Here is a 15879-nt window from a genome sequence, read left to right on the forward strand (position 1 = left end):
TACCTTTAGACAGAGTGTCTGAGCTAGAGGCTAAACTGAAATACAACAAAAACCCAATGCGTAAAACGTAGCATCTGCTACTAGCCTATTGGAGTAAGCAACTAACTACTAGATACAATCTGTGGCCTACATTTGGGTAAGCACATTCATACAAAGCAGATTCAGGATGAGCGTGTGGGATACACTGAGAGAGGTTAGAAGCAAATAAACATCTCATCAGGAGCCCTATCTTTCAGTTATGAATAATTAATGATGAGATTTGAGGGGAGAAAACGTGAACCAATGAGAAAACGGGGATTTGCAACCATGATGAGACGAACCTTCTGCTGTAGTGGATTTGGGGTCAGCATCAAAGCTGGCTGCCCTCAGGGTATAGACCCACACGTTCACTGTAAATGCGGTGTCTTTACTAATAACTGATGTTTCCCTGCCTGTTGAAAGAAATGTGTCTGTCGGTGCAGATATATCAGATCTATTATAGTTACTTGTAAATATGTATGAATGTGTGGAATGAATATGTATTCCAGCAGCTTCATGAAAATGTCCTGTTTGAAAATCAAATTAGATTTAAGGGTGAAATCAGTTGTGCGGTGCACAGCCTTAAGCACGTCCGCTGATCTAGAGCATGATAATTAATGCTGCAGCATATCTGCTCTACATGCTCACATATTACTTTTGAACGGAATGAGGTTTAAGCAATTATATGCCAGTATCATAATAACAGCAGCAATGCTGTGTGCTACTTAAAATTAAACCACTTTTCAGATTTAAAACTGCTGCTTCACAAGCACACATGCACAAACAGAAGAGAGCTGAAGAGGAAAACAGACTGCATATAGCCTCAGGATTTTCTCTCTCAGCCTCTCTGTTCTTTACATTCATACATTTTTAATGCAGTACAATAGTAAACAGCGTAGTAGTGCAGTAAACTCTATCTAGTAATCAGCCTGCCTTCAAAACTCAAACATTTATATCCACAATATCCTCCGCCTCCCCTCTGGCACATATCTGTTTGTGTACTTGCTTGTATTTTGTTTGAGATTTAAGATTTTAAGGTATGCTGATCTTTTGAGAGTTGTCTATATTCTCTTTCTCTCTTTCCATATCTGTCTGTTTGGCCGGTCTCTCTCTCTCTCTCTCTGTCATTGTCTTTAGTTCTGGAGGTCTACTTGAGGTCTGAAAGGTTAATTGTCAGCAGTAGTGTGAGCGTGGTTAAACTCACTGAAGTGTGAAATAGAGCTAAAGGTCGGCTTAAACTAAAAGAGACTAACACTAAATCACACTCTCCTTCAAACAGTACAGCACACTTTACACATCACTGTAAGGTACCTTTACCCTGACTGAGCTCCAACACAAAAGACTAAACACAGTGTGTAGATTTACATTGCTGCTTCAATTCTGAGGACACACACACAAAACACACACACATATATACACACACGCCTGTCTTATCACATTAAAGGATGAATCCGGGGCCATGCACGAGGAACGAGACAAGCACACATGGCTTTGGGCGGGTCTTGGGGGGCAGTGGTGTGTGTGTGTGTGTGTGTGTGTGTGTGTGTGTGTGTGTGTGTGAGATGTCACAGATGCATTAATGGGGGTCTGAGTGGATGTGTCCTGACTGTAAGCAGTCGTGTGGAAATGTAGGTTAAGCTGGTCATCCATTATCAGCTAGAAAGAGAGACAGAGTGAGCTGAGAGAGAGAGAGAGAGAGAGAATGAAAGAAAGAGTGAGCATCAAGGAAAGTTGGAGTTATGAGATACAGTATGATTTGCGTCAAAAAAGAGGATAGTTGACAATGAAAGATGAGTAACAGGTAAAGAGAAGACAGGTTGTTTTTTTTGTTTTTTTTTTTAAACAAAATTTGTCACTCCCTCTCTCTCTCTGTCTCTGTCTCACTCACTCTCTTACTTCTCACTCTCTTGCCCTCTCTCTCTCTATTTCACTTTCTCACATTTTACCCTTTCTTTTTCTCTTACCTCTTTCTCTCTCACCCTCTGTCTCTGTGTCTCTGTATCTTTCTGTTCCTCTCACTCACACACTCTCTTGCCTTCTCTCTCTCTCTCATATATGACTATAGCGCAGTCATGCTCAAGCTGTTATGCAACCATGTCTCAAGCGCTGTATAGTGGATCTGTCACACACATGCGCATGCGTACACATATGCACACACACAAGTGTTAGTGCCTAAAGGAACATATTGTACACACACAAATGACCTCAGTAACCAATACACACTCACACACTGCAGCATTTGCAGGCCAAGTTCTGTGTGTGTGTGTGTGTGTGTGTGTACATGGGAGGATGAGGAATGCAGTGGGTTACCATGTTTGCATAGAATTCCTCCTCATTTAGACGCATATAGACCTCTAGTGGGTGTTTAGAGCGACTGCAGGCTGCTTTTTGACAGGGCGGCAGTTGCGTTCGCATTTTGTGTTTTCTGAACCTGGGAGTACACGGACTGTAATGAGTGCAGATGGTATTCTGTCTGATTGGGTTGTGCTGGGTGTAACAATACACTTAGCCTACGATGTCATCCAGTTTACAATGCTGGGTTCACAATTCAGTATTCTCCAGATATTTTGAACAAAATTCTAATGAAGAAAAATGCTGAGCATATCATGTTGTTACACAGCTTGGTAACAACACTAGAGCTGAAGGGCAGTAGGTGTGCTAGACTGAGCTGTTGATCCTTCACAAACTTTGATTTTAAATTAAATAAATGAAATAAAATAACCGTATTAGTGGTTACTACCACTATAAAGTAAGGTTATCTATACAGTGTACTATTTCACCAACTCGAAGGCTGAATTATGCAGAAATCACTGAAATTCTCCTTTAAATTTTAAAAACTTCTTAAACTGAAATAAAGAGCAGAAACTCTGTGTTAAGTAATGTAACTATTCTAGCACTGTGGGTAGAGCTACCCAGAATTCTTTTTTGTGTTATTATCATCTTATTCTTATGTTTTGCCCCATTGTTGGAAGTTCAATTCCTGGCAATGCCACAATAAAAGGTGATATTTTTGCCAATACTGATAAAACTGTGGGTCATCAACTTCAGTCAACATTATCGGCCAACCAGTATATCTAGTACCAGTCTGTATAAATGTGATATGAGGCAGAATGGCGAATGTGAGGAAGTGTGTGTGTACATGTGTGATAACCACAGAGGGGCTCATTAGCATCAGTTAATTCAAAACATCTCCAGGGCAACAAGCACACTGCATCCACAATTTAAAACCCAAAATATCATTTCAGAGCTGCACTCAGGTGTTTGAACACCTCTGTTTAGAGCTGAGTTTCTCTGTTTTGGCACTCACTATAAGCTTTTATGTTCTCTGATCTTCTCACTGCAGCTTTTTTTTAATTTTTTTTCATTTATTTATTTTTTTAAAAACAGAAGTCTATTCTCTTCAAAGTGACAGTGAAAGAGTACGTAGAGAGAGTGTGTCACGAACTCTGGTCTTGGAGATTTACCTTCCAGTACACAACACCTGATCCATCTGATAACTGTTTTCAGAAGCCTCAGACTAGCTGGATCAGGTGTGAAATTTGTGTTGGCGGATGAAACCTGCAGGAAGGTGGATCTCCAGGAGGAGGGTTGGAAACCACTGGTCTAAACTCTTGTAGTCCTGTATGGTGCATATAAGAATTATATGCTCTCTGTGAAAATATGTTAAGGCTGATAATGGATGCTTGATGATGAGTCATACATCCACTGGCCACTTTATTAGGTACATCTGCCTTGTGTCTACACTCCCTGTCAATGTCCCTGTTATCAGCTCCACCTACTATATTGGTGCACTTTGTAGTTCTACAATTACAGACTGTAGTTTATCTGTTTCTTCATACTTTGTTAGCCCCCTTCACCCTGTTGACTGATGGTCAGGACCTCCACAGGACCACCATCGAACGGGGATTATTTGGTTGGTGAATCATTTTTAATACTACAGTGACACTGACGTGGTTGTGATGTACGTGTGTGTGTTTTTAAATAACTTTTTAAACTACGCTCAGTGAGGGTGGTGGGTCGTTTATTTGAATATCCCCTTGGTTGTGAGGGTCCCCTTGGTTGTGAGGGTGTTCCAATCAATTTCCTCCCCAAATTTAGTCATAACCGGTTCCTAGTTAGGACTCCCCCAATCACACGATACCACCAGCACTACGAACGCTTGGAGGATAACACTAAATGCCAGTTCTGTAACGTCAGCTAACAGACGCTTGTCTGACTAGCATTTTGCTGAGTGATGGAGGGAGAGGTACGGCCATTCTGTCCACCCAGAGAGAGCAAGGCCAGTCGTGCTGTCTTGGACTCCTGGCCACTGGTGGCTGTAGCATCACGTGGGAACGAACTTGCGATCTCCTGATGATAGGACCAAGGATGGTTCTGCCACTCGGGAGCCCCAGTCTCTGTGGTTTGAGGTCAACATGATATCAATGTGTCTGATTCATTGAGAGACAAACCAGGGCAGCATTCTCACTTCCTCTCTAGTGTGTGTGTGTGTGTGTGTGTGTGTGTGTGTGTGTGATAGAAACTGTGAGGAAGATATAAACAGAAGTACCGAGAGGGCACTCTTGTACTTTGCTGCTGTAGGGTTGAATATAACTGGAAAACAAGCCAGCCAGACAGAGCAGTTGAGAAATACAGCAGTAGAGACGCAGTGGCGCAGCAGTGCTTTATCTCACCATGCTCAGCTTCAACACCTTTAAACGCTACAGCAGAGATGAGGAGGAATATGACGACGTGTTTATCTGCAGCGGGACGCAAATGGTAAAAGGAAAAAAAAACTGTTACATAATTGCTCTTTAGTTTAGCTGCACCTGTAAGATAAAAAAGGTACTGTAAAACAGAACGAGTGCGAGTGAAGTGTCTACCAGTGGCTGACCAAGCAAGCAAAAGAGTGACTCTTCACTAGCTGCTTACTTTCCCTTCTGTTTCTCTCTTAAATTCATTATTTTTACATTTCAGCTACTGCACTAAAGTATCCTAAATGGAAACTAGAAAGTGTATAAAGGTTCCTTAACTACTAAACAAATAGATTATTGCATTGCTATTCACAGGATAAATTCAGGAAATCTATACCTCTAATTTGTTCTGTATTATTATATATGGGAACATCTTACTTTTGCTGATGATGTGCTCTGCTTTCAGTTTGTCAGAGTGAATGTATTTGTATTTGTATTGGGACCATTTACACAGAACATTCCTTCATCAAAACCAAGAGTTTAATCTGTGACTTAGTAAAGCTAATTAAGCATGTAATGATTTAAATACAGTATTGAAAAAAAAAAAAGCTGTATCTCTGAACTTCTCTCGCTCTTTTGAAAACTAGCCATCTGGGTGCATCTGATCTAGTTTCGTTGCTCAGTTGCATTGTCCTATAAGATCATTGTTTTACACAGTGGCATACTACTTTGTAATGTTTTGTTTTTAAAATAAAAATTGGGTTTTCAATCAGTCAAGACAATCTGTGTAATTGGACCTCATGTAGAATCAGGGCACTTTTAGCTAGGACACTTTAACAGTTTGGAGAGGATATCTAATTGCGATTTTCGGCCCAATATTATGGCTGCATTTTAAATTGTGAGCATTCCTGTAAATAAAGGCCTATTGTTTTGTCATTTAGGCCTGTTGTTTTGTCCACGAAGACCAGCATATGGTCAGCATATCCACTTTTTCTGGCTTTAGGCTTAAACACTGCCAGTTATTTGTGGTTGTGGTGCCATATATACAGCACGTGCTGTGTTGTTTTTGGTCTAAGTCATCTACATGTTATTTGGTTAAATTTCCCCACCTGAAACATATGACCATAATAATTATTGTTAATAAAAAGGGCTGTGAGTAAATTTGCAGCTTTTGTGGTTTGAAAATTGCATTTTTCAAATTGCAATTTCAGTATAAAAATGAACCTCTCAGTTCTGCTTTTAACACACAGTATAAAAAAAACATCTTGAAATTCTAAGTGAAATCATATAGAATCTGAAAATAGATGTTGTTATATCCCTAGTGCAAATACACACTCAGTTTCATTCATACCATTTTATGTGAAATGACTCCTAAAAGGTAGAGCATGTCGGCTAAGCTTGTTTAGCTAATATTTTCCACTTACTTTAATAGATCAGGGAAAAGTTCTCACCTGGGATTCCAAATAGCATGTTGTTTCTGTAGTTTTCCTGCTATAAAATATCAAGACAGAGTCATTCATGAATGGGACTAGGTGTATAAAGGCAGGAAAAACAGGAGAAACTGTGCAGGAATCTTTGAATCTTAAACACTGGAGAGAGGAACCCCTGATTATTCATACACTTAAGACTTAAAGAGAGAATAATACACAACATGTTCATTGAAACATGTTGCATTGCCAGTTTATTTTTTTTCAACAGTCTCCGTGACGGAGAAGGAGGAGAGATGAAATGAAATGTCAGGAATCTCTCTTTTTTCAGCACTACGTTGTAATGCAGGATATTGAAGAATTGAACATGGAGTCCATCATTAAGGCTTGTAGCGATATTTCAGTATGACAGGAAGTTCCACATGTATCCGTCTGTGAAGAGCCTGGATTCATCCGAATCCTACTTCTCAAAAATGCCATCTGCCGGAAATAGCTAGCCCATGGCTTTTGGCATTTGAGTGTTTTGTATGATTTGGTACGGGTTCAGCCTGTAATGAGTTACTGCTTGGGATTGTGGATTTCCCTTGGGGCCGCACAACAGGAACAAAATACTAGTATTATGGTTGTATTGTTACATGTTGCAATTGCCGTGGTCTCAAAAGAGAAATGCCTGAGACACATTGGTGGATATTGCCATATGGTTAAAGATTGGCCTACTTTTGCCTCAGCAGAATAATAATAATAACTTTTGCGTGATTATATAAATAACTTGATTTATCAAAACGCCAACAGAAATTCCTCTAGAGCTGTGATTGGTCAGGATGTTCACAGCATGCATTTAAATTATTGGTTTGAGGCTGATTTACATATTTTAGCTTTGTGTGATAACAGTATTACAAATGATAATATTGCGATAACAATTAACAAATGATGTGTATTGTGCAGCACATAACTGTACCAGGCTCCTGTCTCTCTGTTGTGGAGGAACAATACTGAGAACTTTCTAATTTGCAGAACTTTCTAGTTTCTAGTCAGATGTTGTCCTTTTCTAGGGGCCACAGACACTGACTTGCTGTTTGAGTAAGGCCACGATTTAAGAGAGGGAGCAGGAACAAGTGTAGAGAGAACCGAGAGAACAATGTAGAATTCCTCAGTAACCTGGATAACTTGGGTATAAAGTGAGGATTGTCCTGTAGGAAAGTCACTCAGCTGTCCTCCTATTGGACAAGCTTGACTTTTGGCTTAAGTTATTTCACTAACTAAGCACTAGCTATAGGGCTGATTGGAGAATGGAGGCTATTTCTGTCCTTCCACTGCATATTATTCAGGGTTTAATCTGATGGTGTTTGAATTGTGTGTTTTCTTAACCTCAGTGCTCACAATGGCTGACGCCGAAACAACACTGCACTGCTGCCATCCCTATTGAGACTGCTAAGCATGCTGTGATGTGTGTAGAGGGGCTGTATGTGGTAATAGGTTTTCAAACTGTCTTTTGTTAGTTTAGTCTTTGTAAATAATCCCTCTCTTAATCTGTCTTGACCTTTTATGCTGTCACTGTATTTTTCTTCTGCACCTTGTCTCTGTTCTCTGTTCCGCACTTCCACATTTCTGTTTTTTCTAAAGAATTCTCCTTTTCATTCTGAAAGTGGTGAGTTACGTGGTGAGTTATGATGATGTACATTTACTCAGCCAGCATTCTTGCAGCACACGTCTACTTAGAAATGTTACTTTTTACAGTAATTTTGTTTCAGTTGTGGTTTTGTTATATATTATAATATTAGTATATCACAATAACTAATGTTACTTTTATGTCAGTTTGTTGGACCAAAGGGTTGCCTGATGTCCTCTTATGTGGAACTTCAGTATAATCCGTGTCGAGTACGGCGAGTCCAGTTGCAGATGGACACAGTATGTTGTAATGTTTCTCTGGACCATGTGATGTCTGGTTTCCACGGCAGCACTTCCTCTCAAATCCAGGACTTCCTCCCTGTTGCCAGGTTGCTGTTAGTGACCTCTCATTTTCTTCCCCATATCTCACCTGTGAACTCTGCAAAATAGTTTTTGTTTGTCTGTTTGTTTTTTTGTTTGGTTCTGTTAGTGTTTTTGTTTTTTAGTTTTTTTTGGCGAGCTATCAGAAACGGTTGACTCAGTTAGAGCTTGGCTCTGTGGGCGGCAGCAGACGAATTAGTAGACATTCCTTGGCTTGATCTAATGGATCCAATTTGCAGCCTGTTCACTGTTCGGAACAACAAATAAAATTTGTAATACTGTTTTTTTTTTGTTTTGTTTTGTTTTGTTTTGTTTTTTCTGTGGGTGCCCTTCAGTTGGTTCGGTTGTTAGGAGTTTACCTTTCGTTAACATAGAGCATGGCTATTTATTGATTCTTGAAAATGCCCTAGTCTTTTTCTCCAGACCCTTAGAAGAAATTGTTGGCAAAAACAAAGGCATAGTATGATTTGAAACCAACAGAGAAATTCTGTTCAAACTTTCAAATGATACCACATTTATTAGTAAGTAGAAGAGAAACTATTTTGAATACAGTGTTGTACAGTAGTTACATTTTTTCTGTTTTTTCTATGTTTCTATGTTGTCATTGACATTGAAATTGAATGCCGACTCAAACCTGTCAATATGTAATGTAAATTGACTGTAAATGTAATTAATTGCATAACTAACCATGTGAATATTTGTCTTATTTAATAATTATTCCTCTCTCTTTCCCTCTCTCTCACTCTGCCCCTCAGACGGTGTCACCCACTGGACAGGGCCGTCCGGAGTCCCCCGTCTACACTAACCTGCAGGAGCTGAAGATCTCTCAGTCCTCTCTGCCCCCCATCCCCTCCTCCTCTCCCCTGCATGTGCTGGGTGACTGGGAGACGCATAAAGACCTGAGTGGGAGGCATTTCTACTACAACCGTACCACCCAGGAAAGGACCTGGAAACCACCCCGCTCACGAGACACCAACGGGAGCAGCCGCACAGACACAGCCAGCACTGGAGACATGGAGGTAACCCACACACAGATGTGAATACTGACAAGAAGCATAAATAATGTAATTTTTTAAAAACTGGAATCACTATTCAGAATTTTGCAGTTGCAGAATTGCAGTGGTTTCAATAATATGAAGGCAAATTTGGTGCAAATACTTACATAAAATGATTAAAATGTGCCGCTACTACTGTACTTCATATGTTTCAAATCATTTAAAGGAAGGTGTAAAAAGTGTTAAAGAGCCCATTTCATGGAAAACTGAATTCTCTTCACTTTTTCTACAAAAGAGTTAAACTTCCTGTTAAAGTTTCAAACCATATATTTCACTTCCTAATCCACGCAGTTGTATATGTAATCTATTTTCAGACACTTCAAGAACATGTTGAATTCATTGTTTCTGTGATGTCATGAAATTATATACAACATTATTTACATTTACACTTTTACATTCACAGCAGTTTAGCCCAGTATGTTCATGTTAAGGTTATGTGTTTTAGTAAAGATTACTTTTTGAATTAGGCACAATGCAGGGCCACCAATCAGAAAACTGGTCATTTGCATATGGCAGTCTTAAAGGCACAGTAACAAAAACTGCCTGCGTAATTCTGAGGGGTGAAGAGAGAGGATGGCAAATGGTCATGTAAAAATAACGGATTGTGTTTGGTACATAAAACCACATCTAAGTGTTGTAAGTGGGCCTCTAGAAGAGAAAATAAAATACAGGAAAAATGTAAGATAAATGTAGAAAAATGGGCCCAGGGTAATGAATGAAGCAGTAAATGCAGTTATGCAGTAATGCAGTTAACATCTGTAATATAATGTGTTTTAAAACCAGTGATTGAATTTCAAAGCAGAATATTTGGCAAGAAATTATTATAAGTGCAATATTTTATTTACTATTATCGTTATATATATTTTCTTCTGTCAGGTTGAAACTATTTCAGTCTACACTGTATGTGCTAGTCATAAATATAATAACAATTGTTCGTATAGCAATTCCAAACCTTTAACCAGTAATGCACAGCACAGTAGCACAGTACACTGCTGCACTGAAATATTGTAAGCTTACAGTGGTACATATATATGTTAGGATCAGATCTATAGTATGCTTCAAAATTCATACACAACCTCAAGCTGAACGAGCAGGACATGGAGACATTTCAGAGTAACTCTAACAGCATGAGGTTTTTCACTTGCAAACCTCACTGTTGTGCATTACAGTGCTAGTCGGATGTCCACAAGAATTGACTTCATGCAGAACTAGACAGCCTCTTCACTTATCCTTACACACACACACATTCACACAACACACATCATCTGTGTCCATAGAACTGCTTAGTAAAGTTAGAATGGCGTCATTGTTGCGTCAGTCAGACAATGTCGATATTGTGTGAATTGTCGCAGTGTTATCGTGGGCAGTGCTGTATCGCCTACCCTTAGTGGCTACGCAGTCAGAGTCAACAGTTTATATTCCACACCTCAGAGATGTCCAGTCACTGCACTTTTTTGTTCTCAGTCAACTCTAAACACATCTTAGCCACGTGACCAAGGACTGAAGGCTGATTAAACTAAGCTCAGGTATGTCAGAAGCAGAACACAAAAACTAGAGACTGGTTGGGGATCCCTGAAGACTGGATGGACTGGAAGCCTGTTAATGTGTTTAAACTAGGGCAGTGTTGAAGTAGGTCTCTATTCTATAATTAAAACTTCTGAAAATCCTATCCAGATATTTAAGATCCACCAGATTTTAACTGACCTAGCTTTTCTGTGGGTGTCTGAATTTTTGTATGTACATCTGTTATGGTGGAAATATGACTGAGACAAGTTCTTCAATGTGCTAGGTAAAGTTTTGCTGTGGTTACAGAGTGGACTAATATGAGCTTGTGCCAGTCAGTGTTCCAGAGGACAGAATGTGCCCTGATAATGCATGAGATGACGTGATGACGTGCGTGTGTGTGTGTGTGTGTGTGTGTGTGTGTGTGTGTGTGTGTGTGTGTTTGGACCCCAGTCTTTTGGAGAGGCGGAGAGTATGTTGTGCAGGGTTAGATCAGCATAGATTTGTTCTAGCGTAACACTGCCATCTTGAGGTTAAAACAGCAGAACTGTCAACTGTAAACTGTTGTGAAGTTGTTGGATGACTTCATGTGTTTGTTCTCAGATACATCATCACTGTTGTAACAAAACCTCATAACTCCAAAGTGGTAACTTTAAAGGAGAAGAAAAATGTTATTTACTTTAATACATGTTAATGTAGTAAGATAATTAAGTCATTTTGGACCATTTCTATTGGTCGGTTTGTCATGAAATGTTCAAACAAGGTAAAGGGCAACAGGCATTGTCAAATTCGCACACAAATGTTGTAAAAAAATAAAAATAGGTAGCTTTATTCCTAAGTGTTGTATGAATTAAAATATACTTTGATTTGGCAATCGATTAAGCTTGTTACGTGTTAATGACCCTTCCAGATACAAATTATATTTAAATGAATGTATTAATATTTGATAGAAAGCAAAGCATTTGTATTTCTAAAAGAATCTAAAATAAACACTTTTTTGGTCACTGCAGAATTACGTGTTACTACATAGTTTTGTTACCTTCACTATTATTCAAAAATGTGGAAAATAGTGAAAATAACATAGTATAATAGTAATAAACCCTTTTCCCTGGTAGGCTACATATTCTAGAAGTGCATTGCACCTCATCCTGGACTTTGTTTGAATGGCTTCTTAACTCATTTCTCTCTTTTTCTCTCTTTCTCGCTCTCTCAGCCGCTGTCCTCTGAAGAGAACTACCTGAGCACTCACTCCAGTCAGTCAGACAGTCAGTATGGATCGCCCCCTAGAGGCTGGTCCGAAGAACTGGATGAGCATGGCCACACACTTTATGTGTGTGAATACAATAATGAGAAGGTTCCCGTCCCTTCTTTTCCACTATCTCTATGTGAATCATACATTTTTAGTTTATTATTATCCATCTTATTTTGGATTAGCGTTGTCATTTGCATTACTTTGTTCATTCCTCAAAAAAGTTATTATCCATTCTGACGGTACTTTCTGTGGGTTATCTCCCTTATGTGTCGTGTTCTAGTGGATAAAGCATGTGGATGAGCAGGGCAGGCCATACTACTACAGTGCTGATGGATCCCGCTCTGAGTGGGAGCTCCCCAAAGTAAGAAAAAAAAACACCAACACACACATACTAGTTGTAGAACGTGTAGACGTCGCCTAGTTAGTGGAATAATTCATTGATAAATTGTCATTTACCACAACGAAAAAAGTAAAGAAAAGAAATCACTTGCACTTGGGATTTACCTGCTTTCAGGACCCTCCTGCATGGACTACTGCTTCTGCCACCAGAATGTTTTATTATAAAGATCAGGCATTATTCCTGACAAGTCATTAAGACACCCACAGCACTGACTGGTGGTTATATTACTCAGCTATGCAGCCCTTAACACATGTACATAGACACATAAACCTGGACAATCACAAAGTTTAGTGCCTCTATGTGTCCCCTTCATGCCCTTTACGTATGAGTTTTTGGGGATACACCACGTATAGGCGCACGCAATCACCTTAACCCTCCATTTCCCTTTGGACCCCCTGTGAGCTGTCGGTGCATGGCCAGCGGTGCAAGATCCACAGTGTTGCTAGCTAATCTAAAATTAACCCTGATTCTCTAATCTAGTTAATAGATCAGACATCCAGGCGCTCAGCTTGAGACTCTAGACCACACCTTGTCTGACTGCAGGCTCACACCTCATACCTTCACATTCTCTTTAACACAGCACACGCATGAAGTAAGCCTGGGCGTTGTTTGGGGTGGGGGGGTTTTGAATGGAGTAGGGAGAGTGGACCACGCATGGTGTTGTGGCCAGCGAGGGGAGAGGTAGCTATTCTGCTCTTCATTTGAAAAATGATGTTTTAGTGTTTAGTCTGTTTGTGGATGATCAGATCTTTGTTTAAGTTTTTGTCCTTTCCCCCATTTTGTTAAACATCTAACAAAATGGGGGAAAGTTCCTGCTTGACTCTTTTATACCTCTTTTGTTCATTATTACCTCTTGTCTTTCTTTTTTTGTTTCTCTACAGTACAATCTCTCCCCTCCAAATGCTGGAGATGCTCCCAAAAGTCGCAGTTTAGAAAGGAAGCAGCCAGACCCCATTGTCCTCACTAAGTGGAGATACAGCACCTACGTACTTGACCTTAGTGACAAGGTACATTTACACACACTTACAGCTGCTGTATGTAACTTGTATATGTTCACTGTTGGAAAAATGATCACTTTACAGAAAAAGGAAAGATGTTCTTAAACTTTAATGTAATTTAATGCAGCCGTTATTTATTTCAAGTAATGTGGACCATTTTGGATCATTGGTCCATTTATTATTAAACGTCCAGACATTTACTACTGTTAACTAGTCACAACAATATACTAGTGTTGTGTTTTATGCTTAGATTTGGTTATTTTTGGTTTAGTTGTTGTGTTTAGTTACTCTGTAAAGTCAGTAGACAGTATTGTTGTTCCTGTGCTGAGTGAGAGTGGCTGTGTTGAGCAGCTCACTCCTAATCAGCTCTGACAGCGTTCTCCTGAGACTCAGCACTCTCGCCACCTAATCCACCACAACCACAAGCCTCCATATTCCACTCTGGCTAAGATATGACAAGCAGACAATACAAGCAGTCATTAATGCTGCTTGCTATGGAGGCATTAAACTATGTTTGAAGAGGACAAGTCATGTTTGAAACCAAATCATTTTTGATTTTACATTAATTTTTTCATACCGGCTAACAATATTCTGAACACCAATTACATCACTACTTGATCATTTATTATTTAAGATATTGGTGTTTTGTAGTAACGGGGCAATATATTGTTTTGTCAAGGTCATGTTTGTTTGCTTCGGTCTCAGTGGATAATGCCTAGTTAGAAAGGTGCACCCAAAATACTTTTCATGCTGAAAGGACTAAATATGCATCTTCTGTTGAAGACTTCTTTAGTGTCTTACTTTGAAAACCAGCATGCCATCTGAAAGCCAATTAAGCACCTTCCGCTGCTGTCAGAGGCATTTCTCACTGCCCACAGATCCCGCTGCAGATTAACACAGCCCAGATTAGTTAAGCAGCCTAGTTTAGCTGTTAGTGGGCCAGTCTGGATTTTTGGCAACTAGTGATTGGTGTTGAGGTGTGGAAGCCTGATCTTAAATCAGCTTTCCCAGTTTCTTCTGCCTCTCCATTGAGAACCTTTTAGCTGTTTGGTTGGGTGAAATGTAGAGTTGCAAAAAGAAAGTCAGTGAATACTTTGTGATTGTCTTGATGTCTGTATGAATGGGGTTGTTGGGTTGAGGTTTTGGTGCTGGGACAGTTTTTTTCCTGTTCACATGCTGTGTACGCATTATGAAAACATTCTAACTATTTGTGATGAAGTGACATGCTGTTTTAACCTTTTCTAGTCCGAGGAGCTTCAAGTTTTTCTTCAGAGTTTTTCTGACCGTCTCTTTTGATTGAGAATATATTGCCCTTTAACAGAGCAGAATTGTCTTTTGAAGAGGTCATCATCTTTGTGACTGAGGTTTTCCATCAAAACCATGTGTTTGATAAAAATATGATAATACAAGATATTAAGTCATCTTTTTTTAACCAGCCTTTATTTTTTCATTATTATGATGACCAGATTACCTCTTTTGAAAAATCAAATACAAAAGGCCACACATCCACATTTATTCCCCATGCTTTCAGTGGACACTTTTGTTTAGGTGTTCAGTTGCTCACTTTGAGTTTAATAAAACTATTTGACTTAATATATGGTCTCTGAGCCTCACGTTGTGGCGTTATGGCGTTGTGTTGAGGCAGAGTTAGTCCCAAAGGAATATTTTATTTACATGGATTTTTAGGGGTAACAGTGACTGTAATGAGGATGGTGAGGTTTCAGATGTAGCGGTTGGAGATAAGGCAGGATCCTGTCCACTAAGTCTTCACATGAAATGGATAGAAAGAGAAAATAAGAAAGTGTCAAGTGAGAGCATCTCATCAATTATATTTCCCCCTCTGTTTCCACTGGTGACACTCTTTTGTACATCTCCTAGTAAGTGTGGGATGGAGAGCACTGGTACAGATCAGTATCTCAAGCCATGTGACAAAATGCTGTCCTCTGCAGCGGTGTTGCAAGTGTATGAGCAGCTGTCCATAGTCCTGCACAGTGATTGGGGACAGTGCGGTGATTCCCTCCTGGGAGGGCCATCTGATAGTGGATATAGTGACTTTCAGATGCCATTTGAGGCATAACCTAGAACAGTGGAATTCACCCCAGTCCTCCGGACCACCAGACAGTCCACATTGTTCTCTATTGCAGCTGCAGGCACATCTGAACCAAACCATTAAGAACACTCAATACCTGATACACGTGTACCGAAACCTGTGGTACAGCCAAAATGTGGTTCATCTGATGGGCGTCAGGACTGGTTTGAAAAACAATGGCCTTCACCAGACACAGTAAATTCACCATTTGGTGTGCTGTGTTGTGCCCCCATGCCATTTGCTTCTATGTTAATTAATGTAGCTTTTCACACTGACCACAGCAGTAATGTGCATATAAAGCGCAAAATGGCTTTGTCACTTTGTGTACAAAATTCAGTATTCTTGCTATATTATGCGTTAACGTGGTGTGCATGAGTCACATCTGATTTGGAATAAAAAGTGTTGTGGAGCACTGTAGTCACTCCTAGTGTAAAATCAGCATCACAGATTGCTTTGTTTGAATTGATTTCTATAA

The 15879-nt window shown here is 39.7% G+C and overlaps 1 protein-coding gene across 10 annotated transcripts in view; it reads left to right on the top strand.

Annotated features, from left to right (window-relative positions):
* The window catches only part of arhgap12b (Rho GTPase activating protein 12b), a 69699-nt gene that overhangs the window by 40067 nt on the left and 13753 nt on the right, over positions 1–15879 (top strand). For 9 of the 10 annotated variants that reach the window (XM_036572479.1, XM_036572480.1, XM_036572483.1 and 6 more), the window contains 4 exons: positions 8863–9126; positions 11879–12019; positions 12198–12278; positions 13199–13324. In XM_036572479.1, coding sequence (XP_036428372.1) covers positions 8863–9126; positions 11879–12019; positions 12198–12278; positions 13199–13324 — 612 coding nt within the window. Of the gene's footprint in view, positions 1–4540; positions 4777–8862; positions 9127–11878; positions 12020–12197; positions 12279–13198; positions 13325–15879 lie in introns of those variants that run through there. The other variant, XM_036572487.1, reaches the window with a different exon arrangement.

The sequence above is a fragment of the Colossoma macropomum genome, unplaced genomic scaffold (genome assembly GCF_904425465.1).
Source record: "Colossoma macropomum unplaced genomic scaffold, Colossoma_macropomum, whole genome shotgun sequence".
Taxonomy (NCBI): domain Eukaryota; kingdom Metazoa; phylum Chordata; class Actinopteri; order Characiformes; family Serrasalmidae; genus Colossoma; species Colossoma macropomum.